This window comes from Salvelinus sp. IW2-2015, linkage group LG32 (genome assembly GCF_002910315.2).
Source record: "Salvelinus sp. IW2-2015 linkage group LG32, ASM291031v2, whole genome shotgun sequence".
NCBI classification, from domain to species: Eukaryota; Metazoa; Chordata; class Actinopteri; order Salmoniformes; family Salmonidae; genus Salvelinus; species Salvelinus sp. IW2-2015.
Window position 1 is genome coordinate 33,154,307 of NC_036871.1, and position 27,748 is coordinate 33,182,054.

General features: G+C 42.2%; 2 protein-coding genes across 5 annotated transcripts in view; both read right to left on the bottom strand.

The window, feature by feature from the left end:
- LOC111956425 (protein SGT1 homolog) overlaps window positions 1–11,210 on the bottom strand; it is a 46,039-nt gene extending 34,829 nt beyond the window's left edge. The window contains 10 exon segments of the mRNA XM_070436575.1: window positions 3,280–3,296; window positions 3,691–3,736; window positions 6,119–6,161; window positions 9,117–9,188; window positions 9,672–9,740; window positions 10,051–10,061; window positions 10,063–10,139; window positions 11,062–11,076; window positions 11,079–11,118; window positions 11,197–11,210. Of these exon segments, the coding sequence (XP_070292676.1) occupies window positions 3,280–3,296; window positions 3,691–3,736; window positions 6,119–6,161; window positions 9,117–9,188; window positions 9,672–9,740; window positions 10,051–10,061; window positions 10,063–10,139; window positions 11,062–11,076; window positions 11,079–11,118; window positions 11,197–11,210 (404 nt within the window).
- Window positions 11,211–11,434: 224 nt separating this feature from the next.
- On the bottom strand, window positions 11,435–27,170 carry LOC111957076 (ETS-related transcription factor Elf-1). 4 transcript variants are annotated; one of them, XM_023977798.3, is made up of 9 exons: window positions 27,150–27,170; window positions 26,940–27,037; window positions 20,014–20,652; window positions 19,341–19,461; window positions 16,819–16,929; window positions 16,226–16,381; window positions 15,955–16,023; window positions 14,938–15,130; window positions 11,435–14,834 (listed from the first exon to the last, which is right to left on the bottom strand). In XM_023977798.3, exons 3-9 carry the CDS (start codon window positions 20,083–20,085, stop codon window positions 14,180–14,182), a joined length of 1,377 nt encoding a protein of 458 aa, XP_023833566.1. In that variant the 5' UTR covers window positions 20,086–20,652; window positions 26,940–27,037; window positions 27,150–27,170; the 3' UTR covers window positions 11,435–14,179. The 4 variants fall into 4 exon arrangements, with proteins under 4 accessions (XP_023833566.1, XP_023833565.1, XP_023833567.1 ...); XM_023977797.3 differs by lacking the exon at window positions 27,150–27,170 and having other exon boundaries at window positions 26,940–27,128; XM_023977799.3 differs by lacking the exons at window positions 26,940–27,037; window positions 27,150–27,170 and adding an exon at window positions 24,178–24,567.
- Window positions 27,171–27,748: the final 578 nt, after the last annotated feature.

Below are 27,748 nucleotides of genomic sequence, written 5' to 3' on the forward strand. Positions count from 1 at the left end.
AGCTCATCACTAAGTTAAGGACCCTAGGACCAATCACCTCTCTCTGCAACTGGATCCTGGACTTCCTGACAGGCCGCCCCCAGGTGGTGAGAGTAGGTAACAACACATCCGCCACACTGATCCTCAACACGGGGGCCCTTCAGGGGTGCGTGCTTAGTCCCCCCTCCTGTARTCCCTGTTCACTCATGACTGCACGGCCAGGCACGTCCCCAACACCATCATTAAGTTTTCTGATGACAACAGTGGTAGGCCTGATCACGACAACAATGAGACAGCCTATAGCAGAGGTGGGCAACTCCAGTCCTCAAGGGCCTGATTGGTGTCACAGTTTCTCCATCCCTAGCAAACACAGCTGATTAATCAAATTGCATTCGAAACTGAAGATCATGATTAGGTGATTATTGGAGTCAGGCGTGTTAGCTGGGGCTGGGGCAAAACTGTGACACCAATCAGGCCCTTGAGGACAGGAATTTCCCACCCCTGGCCTGTAGGGAGGAGGTCAGAGACCTGACCGTGTGGTGCCAGGACAACAACCTCTCCCTCAACGTGATTAAAACAAATGGAGATTATTGTGGACTACAGGAAAAGGAGGACCGAGCACTCCCCCATTCCATCGACAGGGCTGTAGTGGAGCAGGTTGAGAGCTTCAAGTTCCTTGATGTCCACATCACAAACAAACTAACATGGCCCAAGCACACCAAGACAGTCGTGAAGAGAGCACAACAAAACCTATTCCCCCTCAGGAGACTGAAGAGATTTGGCATGGGTCCTCAGATCCTCAAAAGGTTCTACAGCTGCAACATCGAGAGCATCCTGGCGGAATGCATCACTGCCTGGTATGGCAACTGCTCGGCCTCCGACCACAAGGCACTATAGAGGTCAGTGCGTACGGCCCAGTACATCACTGGGTCCAAGCTTCCTGCCATCCAGGACCTCTATAGCAGGCGGTGTCAAAGGAAGGCCCTAAAAATTGTCAAAGCCTCCAGCCACCATAGACTGTTCCTTCTGCTACCGCACGGCAAGCTATACCGGAGTGCCAAGTCTAGGTCCAAGAGGCTTCTAAACAGCTTCTATCCCCAAGCCAAAAGGCTCCTGAACATGTAATCAAATGGCTACCCAGACTATTTCCATTGCCTGCCTGCCCACCCCTACCCCTTTTACGCTGCTGCTACTCTGTTATTATCTATGCAAAGTCACTTTAATAACTCTACCTACACGTACATATTACCACAACTAACCGGTACCCCCTGTATTAGGGATGCACGATATATCAGGGAAGATTTCMGAATCGGACGATATTAGCTTAAAATGCCAACATCGGTATCGATGTTTAGTTTAACGCCGATGTGCAAAACCGATGTCAAAGCTGACATGCATACCTATAACGTAGGTACATGATGTAATGACGCCATGTAAAATGTTGCACTACATAGCATTCCTAACCTAGCACACAATGTCTGCTGTGTGGATCGAGCAGTCAACAAGTCGAGCAGTCATTTGAAGGAGTAAGAAAATATCAGTGAGACAACTCAAATGCGAAATCCATTAAAGCCAAGATAATGGAATTCATTGTCCTTGACAATCAACCGTTCTCTGTCGTGGGTGATGTTGGCTTTTGCCGACTCTTCGAACACTGGTATACACTACCAAGTGCGCTATTTTTTCCAGATGTTTCCCTACCGGAGTTACACAGTAATAGCGTCACTGCTATTAGCTTCAAGACATACATACTATGGAACGCCGTTTGGGTCTTTGCGTGTCAAAAAGATACAGCGGCACCGTCAAAAGAATTATGCCATAGTTTTATTTTGAAGGCTAACCGCAAAGTCCACTATTGTGGCTAATCCTTATTGTGGCTAGCTTCACATAGATGGGTCTGACCACCATTGATGAAATAAGAACTYTCTTGTAAATTAGGGTTATTTTAGATGACGACATCTAAAATGACACCTAGCAGATTGTCGTAATTGCTATGTTTTTTGGGAAGAACATTGTTTACATCCATCCAGCTTTTTTTATGACCAGCATTGTAGGTGCGAGACAACTTTACCAGCATCATAGTATTCGTATCGATGAATCGTTGTGACAAATAAAATACGAGTGAGTGTAATCAATGTGTAATAACTAAGTAAAAAATGTATGAACGCGTTAAATTATTATGTGACGTGCAGTCGTATTCAGGTCCTGATTGGTCAACAAGCTTATTTGACACATGAAAGTGTTATTTGACGTGTATCTTTTTTGACACGCAAAGACCCAAACGTCGTTCCATAGAAATTCTGGATGAGAATGAAACGACTAAACAAATGAACAAAACAGCGCGCCTGCAGGGTTGAAATATGCTTCTCTCTTTGTTTACTATGGTGCTAACTCAAATAATAGCATCGTTTGCTTTAGCTGAAAAGCCTATTTGAATTCTGACATGTTGGCTGGATTCACAACCAGTGTAGCTTTAATTTGGTATCTTTCATGTGTGATTTAATTAAGGTTTGATTTTATAGTAATTTATTTGAATTTGGCGCTCTGCATTTTCTCTGGCTTTTGGCAAAGTGAGACAGTAGCGTCCCGCCAAAACTCAGATTGTTGGATATAAATATGAACTTTACCGAACAAAACATACATGTATTGTGTAACATGAAGTCCTATGAGTGTCATCTGATGAAGATCATCAAAGGTTAGTGATTCATTTTATCTCTATTTCTGCTTTTTGTTACTCCTCTCTTTGGCTGGAAAAATGGCTGCGTTTTTCTGTGGCTATGTACTGACCTAACATAATCGCAAGGTGTGCTTTCGCCGTAAATCCTTTTTGAAATCAGACATGTTGGCTGGATTCACAACAAGTGTAGCTTTAATTTGGTGTCATGTGTGATTTCATGAAAGTTAGATTTTTATAGTAATTTTTTGTGGGACGTTAACTTCTCTGGGATATGTGGGACGCTAACTGTACTAGAAGGCTTAAAAGGCCCCTAAAATATCGGTATTGTTTTTTTTTGGCAAGGAAAATATCGCATATCGGCCAAAGATTTCATATCAGTGCATCACTACCCTATATATAGCCTCGCTATTGTTATTTTACTGCTGCTCTTTAATTATTTGTAAAATATTTTGGGGGGGGTATTTTTCTTAAAACTATTGTTGGTTAAGGGCTTCTAWGTAAGCATTTCACTAAGGTCTACACCTGTTGTATTCGGCGCATGTGACAAATACAATTTTATTAGAAAAGTAGTGCACTATAGAGAATAGGGTGATATTTGGAATACAACCATGAAGTATACTTACTTGATGTGTGGTGTCTGCTGTGGCATCCAGGCATCCCAGGAAGAGAGAAAGTTAAAACAAACAAAAATAGGAGAGAGAGAGACTGGGCTTACTGGATGTGCTCGCACTAGCAATTAGAACAGAATAAGTAAGGTTTGGAAAGTTGGGAACAACAGTGCCCCCATGAGGCGGAGAGTGGAACTGAACACCAGAAAAACCTGTATACAGTCGTAAGGTTTGTGTTGGTTGATTTATTTCAGTTTGAAAATACACATATATACATAAATAAAAATTACAAAATTACCTGGGATAGCACAATAAAGTAAATTACTTATTTCCATTGTGGCCCTTTAAAAGTGCATGGTGCAATACTTACATAGATACAGGCATGGTACAGGGATAGATAGAATAATTGTAGGAAGACCCGTTAGCACTCAACTTATTCTTGTTTCCGTTCTGATTCGCCGCTGAAAGGGACAGGAAACAGAATGTTACAGTCAAACAGTTTTCCATTACTCATACATTAACCGAACAGAGGAACACGCAAACACGCGCCAGACACACACCTCCCTGACATCGCAGAGGCAGTTTGTTTGCCAGTCCATCTACACCTATTAAAACCCCAATGTATTTACCAGTTATGTCTGTTATAATATTCACCGCTTTCATTAGAGAGAGAGGAGGCAGAGGGYGGCGTTTGTGAGTGATATCATCATGTGCACACCACATTTTGATGTGTGGGGGAGTCAAACAGAAGCGCCTGGCACTGTCACTATACACATGAAAGAGACGGGAGGTAACTCACAGGGTAAGGCCAGCTCATGGCAACAGACGACTGAGGTGTGTGTGTGTGCATTGAATTAGTGTAGTTTTTAATCTGTTCGAAGACGTATTATCCGTGTGTGTGTGTGTGTATGTACAGTGGGGAGAACAAGTATTTGATACACTGCCGATTTTGCAGGTTTTCCTACTTACAAAGCATGTAGAGGTCTGTAATTTTTATCATAGGTACACTTCAACTATGAGAGACGGAATCTAAAACGAAAATCCAGAAAATCACATTGTATGATTTTTAAGTAATTAATTTGCATTTTATTGCATGACATAAGTATTTGATACATCAGAAAAGCAGAACTTAATATTTGGTACAGAAACCTTTGTTTGCAATTACAGAGATCATACATTTCCTGTAGTTCTTGACTAGGTTTGCACACACTGCAGCAGGGATTTTGGCCCACTCCTCCCTACAGATCTTCTCCAGATCCTTCAGGTTTCGGGCTGTCGCTGGCAATACGGACTTTCAGCTCCCTCCAAAGATTTTCTATTGGGTTCAGGTCTGGAGACTGGCTAGCCACTCCAGGACCTTGAGATGCTTCTTACGGAGCCACTCCTTAGTTGCCATGGCTGTGTGCTTCATGTCGTTGTCATGCTGGAAGACCCAGCCACGACCATCTTCAATGCTCTTACTGAGGGAAGGAGGTTGTTGGCCAAGATCTTGCGATACATGGCCCCATCCACCCTCCCCTCAATACGGTGCAGTCGTCCTGTCCCTTTGCAGAAAAGCATCCCCAAAGAATGATGTTTCCACTCCATGCTTCACGGTTGGGATGGTGTTCTTGGGGTTGTACTCTACTTCTTCTTCCTCCAAACACGGCGAGTGGAGTTAGACCAAAAAGCTCTATTTTTGTCTCATCAGACCACATGACCTTCTCCCATTCCTCCTCTGGTCATCCAGATGGTCATTGGCAAACTTCAGACAGGCCTGGACATGCACTGGCTTAAGCAGGGGGACCTTGCGTGCGCTGCAGGATTTTAATCCATGACGGCGTAGTGTGTTACTAATGGTTTACTTTGAGACTGTGGTCCCAGCTCTCTTCAGGTCATTGACCAGGTCCTGCCGTGTAGTTCTGGGCTGATCCCTCACCTTCCTCATGATCATTGATGCCCCACGAGGTGAAATCTTGCATGGAGCCCCAGACCGAGGGTGATTGACCGTCATCTTGAACTTCTTCCATTTTCTAATATTGCGCCAACAGTTGTTTCCTTCTCACCAAGCTGCTTGCCTGTTGTCCTGAAGCCCATCCCAGCCTTGTGCAGGTCTACAATTTTATCCCTGATGTCCTTACACAGCTCTCTGGTCTTGGCCATTGTGGAGAGGTTGGAATCTGTTTGATTGTGTGTGGACAGGTGTCTTTTATACAGGTAACGAGTTCAAACAGGTGCAGTTAATACAGGTAATGAGTGGAGAACAGGAGGGCTTCTTAAAGAAAAACTAACAGGTCTGTGAGAGCCGGAATTCTTACTGGTTGGTAGGTGATCAAATACTTATGTCATGCAATAAAATGCAAATTAATTATTTAAAAATCATACAATGTGATTTTCTGGATTTTTGTTTTAGATTCCGTCTCTCACAGTTGAAGTGTACCTATGATAAAAATTACAGACCTCTACATGCTTTGTAAGTAGGAAAACCTGCAAAATCGGCAGTGTATCAAATACTTGTTCTCCCCACTGTATGTATATTTTGTTATGGATGGGAGGGGGGTCACATGGCTGTTTTGAACGCGAGCCCAACACCCCATGGATGTGTGTGTGTGTAACTGTGTGGATGTTTACTGGGATTGATCTGAGGCAAGGCACCTCTCCCCCACCCACCACCCCAGACAGATACACTGTACATTATTGTGATCCAAACAGGTTCAGTTTAAACCCTTTGAGACGACAACAACAGACACACACAGCTTCTCTAATGAAGAGTTAGTTAGTACAGTGTTAGAATTCAGATAGAGGTGGGAGATGGGCCTGTGGCTAGGGTTTAGATGGTTGTTGAGCTAAGAGAACAGATCCTACTTACTCGTCATCATCACAGCGTTTGAGCCACGTTCGGAAAGTGTCATCTGAACCTGTGGAGCCGAAAGGAGAACACAGTGTTCAGACAATCTCACCCAGTTGGAACACAACTACTGCAGGCAGAATCTACACACAGCCACTTACACTTCTGTACATTTGACCAGAATGGAAGGCGCATCCGATACAGTTAATATTCCAATCAGAGGTCAAGAGCTGTTACTATTAGGGATGTGTAGCTCTCCTTTCATGAACGACTCGATATGCATCTAAATGCATGGTCTCCGATACACACAAACTAAAAAGTGTTGTTCCTGTATCGTGTGTGTCAATGGTGTGTGTAGCCACCTGAGCTGAGCAATTGGGTAGACTGAGCATCTACCACCCAACTATCAGATTAGGGATGGGGAAATGTATGCTTTTTGTCCCCCAACTTTTAAAAATCTGAAACCACCATCACCCACTGATTAACTTGTCATTTTTGCAGATTGAAAATGTTTTGAACTAGTACTACGTCAATAGCTTGGCATTTAGCCAATTAACATAAAGCAGCTATGGATTTTACCTGTCTTGAAAGCGAATGGTTTAGACTGTTTGTAATTTTACAGGAGCTCTCCCTAACAAGAAATGATTGGTCTTATATATTCTGTTCATGTAAAAATGACCAATTACACTGACTGTTTAAAACAAAAGTAGCAAAACAATTTCTTATGGTGACTCTAAATACAATCTGAATGATTAAAAACCCCAATCAGCAGTTGGATGCGAGTTGCGTTCCACTCTGGTAGGCTACACAACTCCAGTAAAAAAACATTTTCTACATTTGTTAACAATGACCCAGCAAAATACATAGGCTTCATTAGCTGAGTGACAACCTATGATTTGACATTGTCAAAAGTCATTTTACAAGCATCTGAATGCTGAAGGTGCCAGATGTACAAATATCCTATTAGAACAGGGATAGGCCTACATCCCATTGGCTTGAGCAACTGTGTTTCCCGCACTTTTCACACAGTTGTTATCTGACAGTCATACGCAGTTACATGTATAAAAGTTGGATAGGCTACTAAACTGAAGGAAGAAGCATCCGTTCGGTCACAACTGGTAAAATGTATTTTCCGAATAAAAAAAAACTGTGAACCGGAAATGTGTAATATTTGAATCGTTTTCTGAGCGATGCATACTTAATTTGGATCGGTTCAAACCGATGCACTCATATCTTAAACATTAGAACCGGGGGCCGATGCGTATCGGTGAATCGTTACATACCAAGTTACTATATTTATAACACCAACACTATCTTACGGTTTTAGATCTACAGTACCAGTCAAAAGTTTGGACACACCTACTCATTCAAGAGTTTGATTTTTTTTAAACTATTTTCTACATTGTAGAATAGTAGTGAAGACAACAAAACTATGAAATAACACATATGGAATCATGTATTAAGCAAAAAAGTGTTAAAAACAAAATATATTTATATTTGAGAATCTTCAAAGTAGCCACCCTTTGTCTTGACATCTTTGCACTCTTGGCATTCTCTCAACCAGCTTCATGAGGAATGCTTTTGCAACAGTCTTGAAGAAGTTCCCACATATGTTGAGCACTTGTTGGCTGCTTTTCCTTCACTCTGCAGTCCAACTTATCCCAAACCATCTCAACTGGGTTGAGGTCGGGTGATTGCAGAGGCCAGGTCATCTGATGCAGCACTCCATCACTCTCCTTCTTGGTTAAATAACCCTTACACAGCCTGGAGATGTGTTTTGGTTCATTGTCCTGTTAAAAAACGAAATTATACTCCCACTAAGCGCAAACCAGATGGGATGGAATATCACTGCAGAATTCTGGGTTAACCATGCTGGTTAAGTATGCCTTGAATTCTAAATAAATCACACAGTGTCACCAGCAAAGCACCCCCACACCTCCTCCTCCATGCTTCACAGTGGGAACCACACATGCAGAGATCATCCGTTCACCTACTCTGCGTCTCACGAAGACACGGCGGTTGGGACCGCCAAAAATCTCACATTTGGACTCATTTCATTAGACAGATTTCCACCGGTCTAATGTCCATTGCGCTTGTTTCTTGGACCAAGCAAGTCTCTTCTTACTGGTGTCCTATAGTAGTAATTTCTTTGCAGCAATCTGACCATGAAGGCCTGATTCGCGCAGTCTCCTCTGAACAGTTGATGTTGAGATGTGTCTGTTACTTGAACTCWGTGAAGCATTTATTTGGGCTGGAAAAACTGGTAACTCTAATTAACTTATCCTCTGCAGAGGTAACTCTGGGTCTTCCTTTCCTGTGGCGATCCTCATGAGAGCCAATTTCATTATCGCGCTTGATGTTTTTAGGCAACTGCACTTTAAGAAACTTTCAAAGTTCTTGAAATTTTCCGTATTGACTGACCTTCATGTCTTAAAGTAATGATGGACTGTCATTTCTCTTTGCTTATTTGAACTGTTCTTGCCATAATATGGACTTGGTCTTATACAAAATAGGGCTATCTTCTGTAACCTCCCCTACCTTGACACAACACAACTGATTGGCTCAAACGCATTACGAATGAAATTCCACAAATTAACTTTTAACAAGGCACACTTGTTAATTGGAATGCATTCCAGGTGACCACCTCATGAAGCTGGTTGATAGAATGCCAAGAGTGTGAAAAGCTGTCATCAAGACAAAGGGTGGCTACATTGAAGAATCTCAAATATAAAATAAATGTTGATTTGTTGAACACTTTTTTGGTTACTACAAAATTCCATGTGTGTTATTTCATAGTTTTGATGTCTTCACTATTATTATACAATATAGAAAATAGTAAAAATAAAGAAAAACCCTTGAATGAATAGGTGTGTCCAAACATTTGACTGGTACTGTACATGACGTGTCTAAGGATAGGGGTAAGGGGTCGGTTTGAGATTTAGGGGAAGGTGTTAGTGGAAGGGTGTAGGTGCTGAAATGGAACCAGGCCACTGTGCCCTCCACTTGTCCCCTCAGCAGGCCTCACCATCCAGGCGGTGTCCCTTAGTGAAGGCAGCATGTGACACCTCAAAGTGGTTCAGGTGGTACTCTGCCATTCTGAAGGGAGGGAGACAGGGGCAGGCTTGTTATCAGTAACAGATAGAAACTCAGGGAAAAACTGACACCAATTTAAGTTTGACAGATATAATGATTTAAGGGGGATGTGGAGTGGCAGGGTTCATGCACATTTAAACAGATGGAATATCATGCCTACTCTATGACTTAACCAAATATCCATGACCAACAATTGGTGGTGTCTCTATGTATGTATAAAAAAAGTAAGCAGAATGTGGTATTGACACTGGGAGGTTACTCTCTGATCCCATGTACCATCTCCTGATGTTGTACAAGGCACTTAACCCCCCCACAGTCACAGAAATAAAGTCAGACAGACATTCCTGCCAGAAAATACACAAGCTGCAAAAGTAAATGCATGTCAACTCAGCTATCATGGGCTAGGGCCAAACTGCACACATACCCTGTTCTCATGAAGGCAATGGAACACCTTCATGGTCACATACACAGAGTAGGTAAGTCTTACCCATTCTCATGAAGGCAAGAAGAAGGCTGGGGTTGAGCTGCTGGGATTTCTTGGCATCGTTGACAGCACCTGTAGAGACAGACAGACACACACACGAGAAACATAGCTTAAGTTTCTGAAGCAAAGACAAAAATATAGAACATAAGACAATCAGTAAAGAAAAGTTGGATTTTATCAAAAGCTAGAGCAGTAGTTTGTCGACCAAATCAAATTTTATTTGTCACATGCGCCGAATACAACAGTGAAATTCTTATTTACAAGCCCGTAATCAACAATACTTTAAGAAGATGCAAGGAGGATTGGGGTTAGGGTCTGACTGATAGCAGTACTTTAGGGTTAAGTTTGGGTAAGATGTTGGGGGTTAGGATAAGAGACTTACAGGTGTAGTTTCAGTTGAAGGTGGGTGTAGGCTRGTTGGCAGAACCATTCTGCATTGTCAGAGTGTCCTTCCAAGGCTTCATTCAATTCCTGTGAGAAAATGTCAGTGTCATCAAATAGGCAAGTTTGGGGTCAATTGAATTAAATTCCCAAGATACATATGTTTATGAGCACTAGCAAAGGTTGACTGTTTGGATACATTTTCATGTTCCCAACAACTTAACCTGGCTTTCTGTACAAAATCTACACTTACAATAGCTAGCTAGCTATAATAAAAGTGTGATAACAGGTGGTTAGCCAGTTAGCTAGCTATGCTGGTTAGATTTATTGGTTTCTTGTCCAAGCTGTAAGTTAACTGCTGTAAAAAGTTACATATCACTACTGGAGTTGAGCAACAACTATTTTCAGACAAAAATTTGGTAGTGTGGCTAGACTTAGTATCTAAATGTAACGTTAGCACAACATTAGCTAGAGTCACTAATACGTTAGCTAGCTATAATAGTTAACTTTTTTTAATTTCACCTTTATTTAACCAGGTAACGTTAGGCCAGTTGAGAACAAGTTCTCATTTACAACTGCGACCTGGCCAAGATAAAGCAAAGCAGTGCGACAAAAAACAACACAGAGTTACATATAAACAAACGTACAGTCAGTAACACAATAGAAAAATATATGTAGTGTGTGCAAATGTAGAAGAGTAGGGGGGTAAGGCAATAAATACGCCATAGCGGCGAAATAATTACAATTGAGCGTCAACACTGGAGTGATAGATGTGCAGATGATGATGTGCAAGTCGAGATACTGGCGTGCAAAAGAGAAAGAGGATAATTAACAATATGGGGTTGAGGTAGCTAGCGGTACCTCAAAAAACATTTAAAATCCCCAGACTATTTAGTTATCAAGAATAATGCATTTTACTTTCAGTTAAACTAGCTCATTCTAGTTTGACAGATAGTTGGCTAGAAAGTTAGCCAGTTAGCTAACATTGGCTATCCAGCTAACCGTTTTTTACCTCAAGAGCTTTCTGTGTGGGTCCTCGTCTATGACGCTATCGGGGAAACTGCTAAAACTGCAAAACAGAACTAACGTTAGCCTCTTGAACAAGGACACATTTCAAATAAAATCCTCGAAAATGTAATATACTTGCCGTTCGGTTGCCATGGAGCTAGAAGTGTTGTCAGGGGGAGATAGCCGTGGCTAGCTAGCTGGAAAGTTCTAGATAGGAATCAGAAAACAGTAGAGGCGTGTGTACGCACCGTACCGGGCCCTGTCAACCGTCAGCTGAATAGGCTAGGTAGGCACTTCTCACTACCGAACCCTAACCGCGTGGAAGAGTAGGTGCGGGCAAGAAACATTTTCACYCGGTTTGTCAAAAAAAGTCAGGATTCATTCAAAATTAAAACTTTTATTTCTTGAAAACAAGTTTAGTAATTCCTATTTTATCTACTCCTTCTGTATAAATTGCATGAAAACATCTGCATGAACATCAATACATTGCATATAGTATAAAAGCCTGGTACAGTATTTTCACAATTAGTTCCTCACACAATAGCAGTAACAAATATATCAGAGACTTCCAGCAAAGAAGCATAAGGCAATATTATCAAAGGAAAAGATTGCATGGGAAAATGTGCTTTTTATTAGGATATATATAAGCCATTCTTGTAGGATCAGCAAAACTAACCATAGATCAGAGTCTAGGCCTGAGGAGCAACATCATCATACTTCTTTGCATAGATGAGTACATTTGGGAATTGGGATGGTATATACTGTGTTTGTGCAGCGAATAAACACAGAGAAACAGCTGACAGAAAAAGTGTTAAGTCACATGTTCACAAACACATATATTTATATATCAAGGCATATATGGTCCAGGAAAGCACATGTATAACTATTACAGCATATCAGGAATGCTAACAGGATTGCTGGCAGAAGGGCTCTGGTTAGGAGTTGCCCATAGGGGCAGATCTAGGATCAGCTTACTGTCCCCAAATGATGACCAGGGAAAACCTTAGATCAGGGTCATTGGGCAACTACCAACTCTGGCAGAAGTACGTTTACTCTCTCTTAAAAGCGTGAGAGAAGTTCTATCATTCAGTTATCATCATTGATAGTCATCAGCCACCCCGTCAACATCGAGATTAAGAAGCTGTAAAGCCAACAGTACCGCTGCAAAAATTAAACAGACAATCCCTTTTGATTTGTATTTATTTGTATTCTCTACCTCTTTCAGCTAGAGGGCACTATTTTTATGTTTGGAAAAATAARGTTCCCAAGGTAAACAGACTATTTCTCAGGCCCAGATGCTAGAATATGCATATAATTGACAGATTAGGATAGAAAACACTCTAAAATTTCAAAAACTGTCAATATGGTCTGTGAGTATAACAGAACTGATTTTCCAGGCAAAAACCTGAGGAAATCCAACCCGGAAGTGCTTTTTATTTGGAAAAATCCCTGTTTCATTGCCTGCCCATCCTCCATTTAAAGGGGTATCAACCAGATTCCTTTTCCAATGGCTTCCTCAGGCTGTGACTAGGCTTTAGACATAGTTTCAAGCTTTTATTTTGAAAAAATTAGCGAGATTTATCAAAACGCGTCAGGTGTCCTTTGATTAGTTCATGCGCTGGAGAGTTGTAGCTCGACATTTTCTTTCTCTGTAGTATTGAATAGTTTACCGTCCGGTTGAAATCTTATCGATTATGTATGTTAAAAACAACCTGAGGATTGATTATAAAAAACGTTTGACATGTTTCTACGAACATTACGGATACTTTTTGGAATTTTTGTCTGCCCTTCAGGACCGGCACGAGCCTGTGGTTTTCTGAACATAATGCGCAAACCAAATGGAGGTTTTTGGTTATTGTGAACTGGGAGTCTCGTGAGTGCAAACATCCGAAGATCATCAAAGGTAAGCGATTAATTTTATTGCTTTTCTGACCAAGCTAATTTGCGGCTAGCTGTTCTTACTGTTTTGTCTAGTGATTGATAAACTCACAAACGCTTGGATTGCTTTCGTTGTAAAGCATATTTTCAAAATCTGACACGATAGGTGGATTAACAACAAGCTAAGCTGTGTTTTGGTATATTTCACTTGTGATTTCATGATTATAAATATTTTTTGAATTTGGCGCTCTGCAATTCAGCGGTTGTTTACGAAAATGATCCCGCTAAAGGGATCCGTGCGTCAAGAATAACCAAAAGCCTGTAAAGTTAAGGGCTCAGACACACCAGTAGTGTTTGCTGGCCGAGAGTACTTAGCATCTCTGAACGTAATTTCCGATTTCACATGTAGAATCCTGTGGAAAATGTAGGCAGTCAGATGTCTACAGCGGGTGGTCCCTACAACACAGCACGTTGAATGATCTGCCGACAAACACTAGAACCACAATCCGTGCGATGTGCCATCTCTATGGAATATATTCCCTGAACACATCGACTAGGACACGTTTACCTCAAGCACTGATGGTGGGTCTTCTACTGGTGTGGGTGACAGTATGAGAGTGTGTTTACGTGGAAGATCAACAACTGACACACACATAAATAAGAATGTTAAGGAGCAATATGTGGAAGCTAGCGTGCTACAGATTAAGACTGCCTTTGGTGAAAGCTGGAAAATTATTGTTTGAATATTTGAGGCACTTTGGTAGGTGAGAGAGTGGTGACAAAGAAATTGTACATGTTAATAGTGCAAAGCACTGGTCATGGCGGAGAAAAGAACATTGAGAGAACAAGAACAGCGCACGAGCGCCCATGCATTCAGTGGAGCTGAATTGCAAACAGAGATAGAGCAGTGCAGATGCTCTGCAGCGAGGCTGTAGAATCCAGTGTATGTCTTTGGTCGGCAATTAGAATGTCTGCCATGTTGGTATCAAGAGTTCTAAGACAATTACATTCTTGTTAGAATGCCGATTAGGAATGTTATCGACATGGAGTGTTTGGTGCCAACATGGAAGACAGTTTGGTTAACTCTGTAAGAATTGCTCTGGTGCATAAGGGAATGTAAGAGTGAGAGAAAGACCATCCAGGTCTGTCACATCTGTAAAATAAATCAAATTTACATCACAACTGTCCAACATCTTTCTCTAAAGTCTCCCTTTGAAAATCATTGTCTTCTGKAGTCGTCTTGGCTATGGGGCAAGTGGCTGATACTGATTAGCTGTCTCGGGGCATCCTACTCCACAATCAGTGGAGGGCTGTAACTGCAGAGTCACTATCTGACTGGTGGTCTGTTCTGCACTAGCAGCCTGTCTCTCACACAGACTCCCCAGCAGCTGAGCAGTTCTGAAGACTGACCCATGCTGACCAGGCTGCAGAGACTGCACGTTCTGCAGAGTCCGCAGCATCTCAGCTGAGACTATAGGCAGATGCTGCTGCTGGATCAGACTGCCCCCTGGTGGCCGGAGGACTGTCCTGCGATGGGCTAAGGACGGGGCTGGGGGTTGGGTCTTGGGTTTTGGGCCGGGTCGGCGCCGCTGGGCTGCTGCTGGACCTATGCTGGTCTGTCTGGACCTAGGCAGACAGCCTCTGGTAGCCTGGGGAGGGGGAAGGAAAGAATGCTCGTAGGACCCTAAATCGTCCAGGGATTGGTCGCTGTAGGGCAGACTGTCCTCTGGGTCATCTGGGACGCCATCATCATCATCGTCCTCTTCTTCCTCATGATTGTCTTGGTCCTCCTGGTCTTCGTCGTCGCTGATGAAGACCATGTCTTTGGGCAGAGAGGCAAACTGGTAGACCAGCCTCTGACCCTCTACCTTGTTCAGAATCCCACGCTGGTAGTAGTACCTGTCAGGGACAGAGAGAGGACAGCTTTGATACACACACACCTGCAGGGACACAGATTGGAAGTTATTATTATTGTAATGTAATTAATGTAACTACAGCGTACCTGAGTGCTCGGCCCATGGTCTCATAGTTCATGTCTGGTTTGTTCTTGTGTTTGCCCCAGAGTCTGGCCACAGCCTTGGAGTTGACCAGCTTAAAGATCCCTGCATGCCGATTGGTCCATTTGATGTAACGTGGGCAGGCCTGTCTGTCCTGGAGAAGCTCAATCAGGAACTGCCACAAGAACATAGTGTTACCTGAAACAGGTGAGGGAGAGGTGAGATGGAGTGTGTGTCTGTTTGTGTGTATGTATGTACCAGAGGAGAACGGCAGGTAGCCTAGTGGTTAGTGCGTTGGGCCAGTAACCGAAAGGTTGCTAGATCGAATCCCCGAGCTGACAAGGTAAAAACAATTCAAAATCAGTTGTTCTGCCCCTGAACACTGTTCCTAGGCCGTCATTGTAAATATGAATTATTTGTTCTTAAAACTGACTTGCCTAGATAAATAAAAAAAACGACTGCCTCTTCTCATTGAAGCCAAAGTTCAAGGCCGACCATGGTACTGCATGCATTCTTTGCAGAAAACAGGATCCTCATTATAGTGAATGGGAAAATAGCTATCTTCATGGTCATTCTTTGTGTAAATATATATATTTTTAAGACAATCTTGGAACCAATAATTGCTTCTACAAGACCAGATTATTTTAAAATCACATAAAGTAGAAGTTATAAGGGTAATTTAGTTGCTAATGAAAGCCTGCAGTACCCCAGTCAGTCTTCAACTTGAGATACTCAATAAGAGCGTATGTTATGCATCAGTTAGTGCTATCCGGGGTCCTTGGGACCTCCCTATCCTAAACCCTAACCCCTACCCCTACCCCTACCTAACCATAACCCTTACCATTTTAAAATGTCAACTTCAATGTGGTAAGAACGTCCCAAGGATACCAAATAGCAATAACCGTTATGTAGCCATAAGACGCCATCTTAACCGACTTCCTTGGCTTCAAATGCGCTATTGAGTCTTCACATAGAAATGAATGGTGTCACGTGATTGATCATATACAGCCATTGGTGTGTACCTTTGCTGTATTTGCCCCTCTTGAATGTGATGTCCGGTGTGGGAGATTCAGGCCTTTTGGATTTCTTAGCTAAAATGCATAACAGAGTAGTTGTTATGTCACAATGACATGTTTGACATTGTCAAAATGACAGTAGTCCATAAATGGCCAGGTGAGAAAGAAAAAAGTAGTTGTATTGTCAAAACTGATGAGCAGGCATACGAGCCAAGGTTGTTGTGGTTATGATTACAATTTATAGTTTGAAAGCATGGCCAGATAATGACAATCTAACCTCTCTTCTTCTTTGGTTGCTCAGCAACAGTCTCCCTCTGCAGCGTGACCCACTGGGGCTGGCCCAGAGCTCCCACAAGGCCTTCCGCTGACACCGTCAACTGGTGGGTAACGGGTGACGTGATGACATCACCCAGGGCGGGGACGTACAGCTGGGCTAGAGGGGAGGAGACAAACACACTGTTTGGGGTTACAGTGTAATAAATGAGTCTACAAGGAGACAATTTGATTATATATGAGAACAGGATGAATACATCTGCTCCAAGCAGAGCAGAAATATAGATGCTTGTTTGCACTAGGGAGTGATACAAAGAAACCTGGGGCGCGTTCAGCAGGATGCAATGTTTTGGAACGTTCCCGATAGAAATAGGCTATGTAAAATAACATGCCTCTCTGACATGTATAACAAGGGATCATATCAGCTCTGATCTGCAACGTTCAACAATGTTTGGCAACTGAACGTGGCCATTGTGATGGTAAACAACAAGCTCAAAACCCAGTTAGATTTGTTTATGCAAAGACTGAGTTAGAGTCAAGACAAGTTACTCACTGAGCTACTAACTTAAACTAGCTGTGTGTGTGTGTGTGTCTCACTGTAGTGCTGTTGGTCCAGAGAGAGGGAGTCAGGGGAGTCCATGTTGAGGAGAGTCTCAGCTGCCACCAGTGTTTCCATGGTTTCCTCATCGCCACTCTCACTGTCCTCCACTGGAGAGGGAGCGGGAGAGAGGAGATAGGAGAGAGGTTGGGATAAAGGGAAGATATGTAGAGAGAGAGGCGGGGTAATGTGTCAGCATGACATCATGGCTCTGTCTGTAGGCTTATCCCTAGTGATGGGACAGTGGGAGTAAACAAGAGGGCTATCTAGCTACTACACTGTTAGCTAGCATAGGAGCCTTTCTATAACAGGAGGTTGGTGGCACCTTAATTGAGGAGGACGGGCTCGTGGTAATAGCTGGAGCGGAATGGTATCAAATACACCAAACACATGGATGGTTTCCATGTGTTTGATGCCATTCCATTTGCGCAGTTCGAGCCATTATTATGAGCCTTCCTCCCCTTAGCAGCCTCCACTGCTTTCGATCACAACAAAAGTCTAACTGTATATTCGCTAGCTAGCAAAATCAAGCTTAAACAGAGATGGTCATAATAATGTTGTAACAGGCCATGGCTGAACGATTGACAGAGAGCTAAAAGTAGAAAAGAAAAAAGGAACTTGCTAGCTGCTAAATTAGCTAACTAAAGTTAGCTAACATGCTAGAAAGTAGACAAGTGAAGCTACAAAACCTATTGGCTACACATTTACTTGCATTAAGAGCCTCACTACTAAATCATTAGTTTCACAAACTGTTTACTCAAGAGAGCTAGCAACATGATAAGCAACTTTGTCAAAGCTGCAGTAGCCACAAGACGTGTATTTTGTTTCACTTCCTGGATTTGCCAACTTCTCTGATTGGTTCAAGTGTGAAGGCCACAGTACACATGTGCTCAGCCAGCTTTATGATCTTTGTTTACAGCCCCCTCACCAAAATGAGTAGAGATATCTTGGTCATTCATACCTTGACGTGCATTTTGGACCTCATAACTTTTGGGGGGAAAAGTTGAAATATAAAAGAAAAAAATGTATTCTATCAGAAAAAGGACATTTGACTTTCAGGCACTGTGTGTGCATTTTCCAAACTGTTAGGTGTATAATCATAACAGGGTGGAACCTAACAGGGTGGAAATTTGGAGCCTAAATTAGCCATAGCTCTGTGAGTGAGCAAGATTGAGCTAGCATAATGGTGAACACTTGAACAGGATTTGAACTTCTCTATCAAACATATTTTAACATTTTGAAAAGTGCTTAATTTTCTCTATAATTTAGCCTAACAGGGTGGACATGAAATGGGACATAAAGACTAACAACATGAAACATGGAAAGATGGACAGTGGTGGAAAAAGTACTCAATTGTTATACTTGAGTAAAAGTAAAGACAGCTACATAGAAAATGGTGCAACTAAAAGTAAAAGTTACCTAGTAAAATACTACTGAGTAAAAGTATCTGGTTTTAAAAATGTACTTAAGTAGAGTGGTAGAAAAAGTACTTAATTGTCATACTTGAGTAAAAGTAAATGCTATACATCAAATTCCTTATTTTATTAAGCAAACCAGACAGGCACACGCCAACACTCAGGCATCATTTAGAAACGTAGTTTTGTGTTTAGTGAGTCCGCCGGATCAGAGGTAGTTGGAATGACTATGTGTTATATTGATAGGTGAATGAATTGGACAATAATTCTGTCCTGCCTGAGCATTCTAACTGTAACGAGTGCTTTTTGGTGTCAGGGAAAATGTATGGGGGTAAAAAGTACATATTTTCTTTAGGAATGTAGTGGAGTAAAAAGTAAAAGTTGTCAAAAATATAAATAGTAAAGTTAAGTACAGATGACACCACATTGAGAAAGTGTGGGGTATTGTAGCAAGGGGTTGTTTTCTTAAACGGAGAATTGCAACAAACTAACAGGGTGGAAAGTGATATCAGGMACACAGAAGTGGTATTTCCTGCAGACAGAAAAGACACCGCATTATAGGAATGACCCAGCTAGGGTATTCTTTCTAAATGCCTCATTATATAGAAGCTAAGTTAGCCACAGTACTAAACTACAGTATTTTAGACTGAAACTGCTCAGTTGTTATACTCCAGTAAGGATATGTGCTATAAACACAGCAGATAGCATCTTTGTCGAAGTAGCTAGTGTGCTAGCTAACCTTTCTACCATAGCAAGCTAATCAGCTAACCACCTGAATGTATTGACTGACTGCACAAAGTCTGTATCATGAATTGTTTTGCCCAGCACAGTTTAGGATGTGCATATCACCCTCCTGTTTTACACTGACATTTTCTCTCAGGAGCTGAATGAAGCCTCGGAGCCTACACCACCCGGCTATACAGAAAAACCCTACCTGTTAGTCAGACCCCTTATCCTAACATCTTACCCAAACGTAACCCTCCTAATCTACTACAAAACTACGTCAAAGTGTCTGTTTCTGTCTACAGGTGCTGTTGACTATGCCAAGAAGGCCAAGCTGCTCAACCCCAGATTGCCTTCATTAGACCGTGCGTGTTTGTTGTTACCTGTTGTTAGCAGGTGGTCTTCTGTGTGTGTCTGCTCACAGGCCAGGCCTGTGTAGGAGAGCAGGTGGGATTGTGGGATCTGCTCCACTATCACTGCAGGATAGGCCAAGTGCTCATCCAGCTGCAACACACAGGGACAAATGATCTGTCACTCACTTCAATTCAGTTATTTTACATTCGAGCCAATGCTTTATTTAATCATTTCCAATATCTAGTGTATGATATTGTAAGACAACAGCCAAAGTAAGGCTTGAACCAGCAACTCTGCAGTTAAATTGGAAGGGTACTAACATCTGTGCCATGAGGTTCCGAAGTCTTGGCAGAGGTTGTACACTGACATACAGTGAGGCTAGACTTTAGGGTTTTAACTTAAGAGTTGTGTGAATGAGTGGACTACTTTCACTGTTCCTATTAGAAATATGTCAGTATGTTCCCAATGTAAATTGGTGATGATCTTTCAATAACTATGGCTGACGTCATRATCATGTTATCCTTGGCTACTGTACATGTAGATTCTATCTCTGGATTCAATAGAGCTTGTCTGCACTTTGATATTTCATTTCCCAAGTGGTTCTACACTGATGTGTGATTTTAAAAGAGGCTTTGATGTTTTATCTGTTGGTGTGCAAATACACACACACACACACACACACACACACACGGTCGTTCCCACCTGTAGTCCATTGTTCACGTGGTCGCTGGCAAACTCAAAGATGAGTTCCGTCTGCTGCAGCATGGAAGACATTCCAGAATACTCCAATAACAGGTCTACGATGTCATCATCCCAGCATTCCACATCAGATGTCCAACAGTTTCACACAACACGTTCTAAGTTCCAGAGCACCGAATCGAAGTTACAGGTGTCAAATCACAGGTTCTGTGTTCCAGAAGTTCCAGAGCAGAGAGAGTTGTATCAAAAGGTTCCCCCTGTCCGTTTCTCACAGGTCCTCCTGAGGATGAGTCACTCTTAACTGCATGCCTGAACAGCACAGTGACTAAACTGTCTAAATGAAAGTAACTTCAGTTAAATAGCTGTCTAGTAACTCGTTCCTCACTCCAGCGCAGTGGCTTGACCTCTCAGAAGAGTGAGTGTTGGCTTGGCTAGTTGGTTAAATTGTTGAGGTAAAATCCTGCAGGAGTCCTCAGTAGATGTTCCATAGATGAGATGCTGAACAGGAGCAGAGACAGAGAAATTGCAGGGAGAAACAGTTACTTGTTTCCTTCTGTCTTTCTAAGTTTCTACCCTCGATGAAGAAGTGGAGGCCGCCAACGGTCCTGTGGTCTCAACCTGAGAAAAGGGAACAGAGAGAGACTGGTGGTGGGAGATGGTAGCGGGAGGGAGAAGAGAAAGAGATGACATTAGAGAAGTCTCTTCAGTGCATGATAACTCTACTTGTAGACTACATAAGCTACACTCTTTCTGATCAAAGTGCAGACAGTGAACAGAATCACATGATCAGGGCTCTATAAACTCCGCTGGCAGAACAACAGTCTGTGGGTTCAGTCTGTTAGTGAGGGGCAAAAACACTGTCCTCTGTCAAACTGAGGCAAGGCCTCTTATAACAAGCAACTGTTTATATTCCTATCCCTCTTATCACACTATTATGCCACACAGACCTTCTGCTCTCTTTCTCTCAGCTCTCACACGCACAGCTTTCTTATCTCCCCTTCTAAAGAGACCAAACCAGCAACAGGAAAGAAGCTTCCGGACTGCGTCATGAGTGTGTTTGTGTGTGTGTATGGGGGAGGGGTGGGAGGAGGCAAAAAAGAGCAACTGCGCCTGCTCAGAGCACCTAATGCTCAGGTCGGACAATGGACTTCTGCATTAGGGTGTGTATCATCCATACACTGTGCCAGGTCACCCTGACGTGTGTGTGTGTGTGTGTGTGTGTATGTGTCCGTTTGAAGGGAGGGGAAACTCCTCATTGAGATATGGTGCTTTCCCTCTGGTCAGGGCAGGCACGCCTGGAATGTGTTTGGAATAGTTCATATGAGAGATAAGCACAGAGCGAACAGACAGACACAGGGTTACATTACTACAGAGAGAAGGAATCACAAAAGGTGCTAGGTAATGATTGCCTGTGTTTTTGACGGCTGTTTAATCTTATTAGGATTTCTTCACACCCCGACACAGACTGTAATGTACATTTTCTAAACAAAAACTCATAAGGGATTTGTTGCGTTACTAACAGGCATCGATAACAAACAAGACTGAAAAACCTACATCTGACAAACCTACATCTTCGTCCATCACTCCTACATCATTATAACAGGGTACTGTAGTTCCACCAATTGAGTACCTTTGGGTAGTGTAATTTGGTGAAGAAAAAAAAACTTTTATTTMACCTAATTTTAACATTCTGGCTGTCATAAAGAGCACATGTTCAACTTCAAAAAGAAATAAGAATTCCCATCTTAAGAGGTTAAATAAAATACTATAGTAAGTGTCAAATAAAGTAACAGGGTATACCGTAACATAAACAGGAATTCTAGTGTCAAAATTGTCTACAAAGTGTAAATTGGATAATTTAGGTCATAAAGTTATTCTCGTCTAAATTGGAGTATGGAACATCCGTGCGTCTCAACAGGTAAATGAAGGTTGCGTTTTGATTTGACCACTAAAATGGGGTGAACAGCTGCGGTGATTGCTCTATATCCAATAGCAGTGGCAGAAAGCAGGTTGCCATTAATTAACCCAGGTTTATTCGACAAAAGCAATGTTGCAACAAAAAAATATTAGATGTAGGTGATATTTCTTAAAGATCTACAAAATTTGTATCTGTTCAACAGGGGTTGATTTTTATTTTGTCTAACTTTGTTTATTGCAACAAATGATGGTGGAAACGGTGTTTTTCAAATAAATGATGATTGCCGAATACTTTWAAAAATATGCCGGGCACGTGATGTAGGCTAATCACGTAACTATAAGCTCTACTCCACATTTAATGCTAAATGCCTACTGRTTGCAAAATAAAAAAATTATGTTTCTTTGCAGGACAGGGATTGTCCTGACGTGCAAGAATGCCTGAAATGCTTGGGCTTGCTTATCTGGTTGACTGGCAAGTTTCACCATCCAATTATTTCAGATCTACAGGAATGCAAGTTTCACCAAGGCATGGATCGTGGTGATATGTTGGCACATGATAATTATTAGAATATGGAAAATATTGGTCAATTATTGCATTTTATCCATGCTGGCTTTCGCGGGCTACATGAGACAAAAAACGGATAGGTGGGAGAGCATAATTGTATGCCGTCGCCAATTTATTAATGCACAATTTGCCTAAATGGGTAATGGAAACACTTCAACCACTACACTACATTTATTCTACACTGTAGATTTTGGCAAAAAAAAWTATATTTTTTAAGGCGTGACATCATTATGTCCAGCTGTTTTCATAGACACAAGATAGATCAATGGAAACTCACCATAGCAGACAATTGTTGCATTTATTTTCTATGCAAACTTTTTAAATGTCGACAAAAAAAAAAAGATCACTGGGCAAGGTTGTGGAAACATAGCTATTGAGACAGACCTCCCCAACAGCTCTGACTTTGTTTACATAAGACGTCGCGCATTTTTTTTTTACTTGTTAAATACTACACCGAACCTCTTAGTAAAATTGAGCAACTAAAACATTAAAATTACAGATGTCTTGAGTTATTTTAGATTCATTCTGGGAGTTTTGAGGATGTGAAATAGGCTTCCATGTCTAGTGTCTCATGTGGGACAAACATCATTAACCACACGCGGAATCGGTCAAGAAACACACTTCCAAGACTGAAATCTTGTTTTTCTAATGATCAACAGAGAAACACACGTGTCAATTGGCGTGTTCAGTGGCTCTTTAAATCAGCCATAAATCCCCCTGTGACAGAGGAAATGGAAGCTTGTTGTGTGCAACAGGGTGGGGCAATTGAATGCAAGCTTAAATGTATTTATTTTTAAAACACAAAAAAACAACACGGTTGGCTTGTTACAGTGTGATCGACCTGCTCACTTTTCCACCACAAAACCTGCTTTACCACTATGGATTTGACAATTAGATGTTCAATGTTTCTTTAGATTTTTTTTTTTAAAGAGTCACCATAACAGGGTTGACCTTAAAATGAGGAACAGACGTAAATAGATCACACTAATCACATGAAATAAAAAAAATTCTTGACACTTTGTCAAAGCAAAAAAATAACTAGGGCTTTACAATGGTGGTGAAAACGAGGACACATTTTGGGGTTTAAATGGATTTAAATCTTCCTAGAAGTCACAGAGGGACGCTTTAGCAAGTCTTTATTCATATAAAAAAACAGATGTATTGAATTTTCCATGTGGTTTATTTAAATGGCCACTTCATTGAATAAGCTTTTAAAATGCAATATTGGTGCACAACTTCTAAAATATCAAAGGGACACAAAACGCACTCTTTACGTGGATTGACCCAACACCATCATCACGTGACTGAAACAATCAACCCCCAACAGCAACCCAGCCCAGCCCTGTCCTCTCTGTGTTTAAGGCCTTGTCCTTGTTGTCACGTTATATAGACTGTATATAGACACACTGTATATAGACTTTTCTATTGTGTTGTTGACTGTACGTTTGTTTATTCCATGTGTAACACTGTGTTGTTGTTTGTGTCGCACTGCTTTGCTTTATCTTGTCCAGGTCGCAGTTGTAAATGAGAACTTGTTCTCAACTGGCCTACCTGGTTAAATAAAGGTTAAATAAAAAAAATTGAACGTTAGATAGGATAACATACACACGCTCCTTTACTTTCCACCTCCACCTCTCTATTTGTTCACTCAGTCACTCACATTTTCTCTCCACTCTTTTACTCACCTGTCCTCCTCTCTTCAGGCAGTTACTGACTGTTGTTAGCACCAGAAAATCCTGTTTTGCTGTTTCTGGCCTACCATAACCTCTCTCTCTCACACACACACAGTAGGTAAACAACCACGTACAGGTAACATGCACCATGACGACAGTTGTTGTGCTACACGCCTGTGTTTACCTGAGCTCCTCCCACTCTATCCTTAACCCCTTAAGAGAGAGAGAGACTTCCCATGAGACAGCCTGAGAGCTGCTCACAGGTCAGACATCATGCATGCTGTATTCATGCCGATGCATTTTGAATGCCATTATTTTCTGTTTTGCCTGTTCAGTAGATATGTTGCTATATGTGTTGTTTCTTCCATAGTGTGTGTGTGCGCGCGTGCATGTGACGGCTGAGAGAGCAAGATGCGACTGAGGCTGTTATCGCACAGGAAGCACAACCCATTCTGTGGGCTCCACTTCCTCCTGAGAGAGCGGGAGGGTGCCAAACACAACGCTGGAACAGCTGTCACCACGGAGAGAAATGTTCCACTGTCTGCCAGGCTGCCATCTTGTATTGTGGTTGTTTTGAATGTTGGGTTATCGTTAACGCTTCCCCAAGTTCTCTGTGTCTTGTCTATTTCCCAATATTGTTAAATGACTCCTTGTTTCCCTGGACAATGGTGACGAGAGGAGATTCTTAAGAATATTTGGGACATGACACAGTCCATCTAGAGGTTCATCCATCACGTGTGTTGGTGTCTGTGGCTTCAGTCATGTGATCTGATCCTGTGAAGTTGCTGCCAGACCCTTAGGGACAGTGATAAGCTCCATAACACACTCACTGTCCTGTGTGTGTGTGTGTGTGTGTGTGTGTGTGTGTGTGTGTGTGTGTGTGTACACAAAGAGCATTGTGAATTAGGCCAGGCTGGTAGGGGAATAGGGTGAGGAGCTGATAAGCTTCCCCTGTTGCCCGGGGTGACTGGGCCTGGCCAATCTAACATGGAGGAATTCTGAGGCGATTCTGAATAACACAGCTGTGTGTTTTGGTGAGCTTAAAATCGCACCCCCCTTTCTGTGTATGACTTGTGTGTACGTGTGTGTGAATGTCTGGCCCTGTGTGAGTGCGTGTGTGTTTGCTCGCATATACACTGAACAAAAATTTAAACGCAACGTGTAAAGTGTTGATTCCATGTTTCATGAGCTGAAAATAAATGATCCCAGAAATGTTCCATATGCACAAAAAGCTTATTTCTCTTAAATGTTGTGCACAAATTTGTTTTCATCCCTGTTAGTGAGCATTTCTCCTTTGCCAAGATAATCCATACACCTGGCAGGTGTGGCATATCAAGAAGCTAATTAAACATTATGATCATTACACAGGTGCACCTTGTGCTGGGGACAATAAAAGGCCACTTTAAAATGTGCAGTTTTGTCACACAACACAATGCCACAGATGTCTCAAGTTTAGGGAGAGTGCAATTGGCATGCTGACTGCAGGAATGTCCACCAGAGCTGTTGCCAGAMAATTTAATTTTAATTTCTCTACCATTAGCCACCTCCAAGTCATTTTAGAGAATTTGGCAGTACGTCCAACCGGCCTCAATACCGCAGACCTTGTGCATGGCATCGTGTGGGAAAGCGGTTTGTTGATGTCAATGTTGTGAACAGAGTGCCCCATGGTGGCATTGGGATTATGATATAGGCAGGCATACAGACAACGAACACAGTTGCATTTTATCTATGGCAATTTGAATAAATACAGTGACAAGATCCTGAGGCCCCTTGTGAGGCCCATTTTTTGTTAAGGTATATGTGACCAACATATGCATATGTAACCAATGTGAAATGGCTAGCCAGTTAGCGGTGGTGTACGCTAATAGCGTCTCAATCGGTGACGTCACTCGCTCTGAGACCTTGAATCAAATCAAATCAAATTTATTTATATAGCCCTTCTTACATCAGCTGATATCTCAAAGTGCTGTACAGAAACCCAGCCTAAAACCCCAAAGAGCAAGCAATGCATGTGTAGAAGCACGGTGAAGAAGTTGTTCCCTTTGCTCTGCAAGGGCCGTGGCTTTTGTGGCGCGATCGGTAACAATGCTTTGTGGGTGTCAGTTGTTGATGTGTGCAGAGGGTCTCTGGTTCGGGGCGAGGAGAGGGACGGAAGCTATACTGTTACACATAGCTGTATTCCCAGTCATGTGAAATCCATATATTAGGGCATAATGAATTTATGTCAATTGACTGATTTCCTCATTACTGTAACTCAGTAAAATCAATGAAATTGTTGCATGTTGCATTTATATTTTTGTTCAATATATATGTTTATACTACAAAGTCACAGGTGCAGGTATGTATTCTCAATAACACATGGATCATGCCAAACGCACAACCGAAGTTTTGGGGTTTCTACAATGCTCAACTGTAGAGCACTAAACACTTTCACTTTCACTTCAGCCTCAATCTACTACACCACATGTGTCAAACTCATTACACCGAGGGCAGACCCACCGAGCGCCGAATGTCTGCGGGTTCCGCTCCGCCCTTGTACTTGATTGATTAAGGTCACTAATTAGTAAGGAACTCCCCTCACCTGGTTGTCTACGTCTTAATTGGAAGGAAAAAAACAAAAACCCGCTGACACTCGGCAGTCCGTGGAATGAGTTTGACACCCCTGTACTACACAGACCCACCTCCTATTATTAACATATTATTAACATAATAGCATTCTCTTTGTAAAATCGTCTATTATCTTTTCTGCTCTACGATAGGAGCAGTGCGCTTACCTTCTGTTGTATGTTACGGCTGTGCTGTGTCTGTGTGTAGTAGCTGGCTGGTACAATACGGACAAAGCTGAGAACAGGAAACTGTCTTTTTACCCCTCCTGTGACATAAAACAAACTCCGGTTAGAGAATGCCTTTTGGCACAGATATAGGTTCAGCTTAACGTCCTCAAACCCTCACAGTAACCACTAGGGGGGAAATACAAAGCTGACCTCAGATCAGTATCCAGAGGGTGACTTCATCCTTCTCCGCAAACAACTGCTCTGCTTCCTCTTTCCCCTAAGGGCCCCTCCCACAGTGAATTCTTATTGGCCACCTGTCCTGAAGTAGAGGTAACCGCTGGCGACCATTGTCAGCAATGATCTAAGGCAGCGTTTCCCAAAATCGGTCCTCGGGACCCCAAGAGGTGCACGTTTTGGTTTTTGCGCAAACACTACACAGCTGATTCAAATGATCAAAGCTTGATGATTAGTTGGGGGGGAGGTTGGGAAACCCTGATCTAAGGTAAACACAGGTATACGACGGTCTTTGCAAATCTCCAGAGGGCAGAGCAACAATACCATGTAGTACACACTCCCATGCATGCACGCGCACACACACTCACCGCTCAGGGCCAGGTATGTATGCGAGATGAACAACAGTGTTTCTCAATTACATAGTCACTAGCCCTCCCTAGTGGCCGTGTTTATTACATTTGACATTTTAGTAATTTAGCTGACGGTCTTATCCAGTGGTGAGTGCATACATTCATTTTTTTCGTACTGGAGTGTACAACTGCTAATACATTCATGCATAATTCAATATAGGCCCA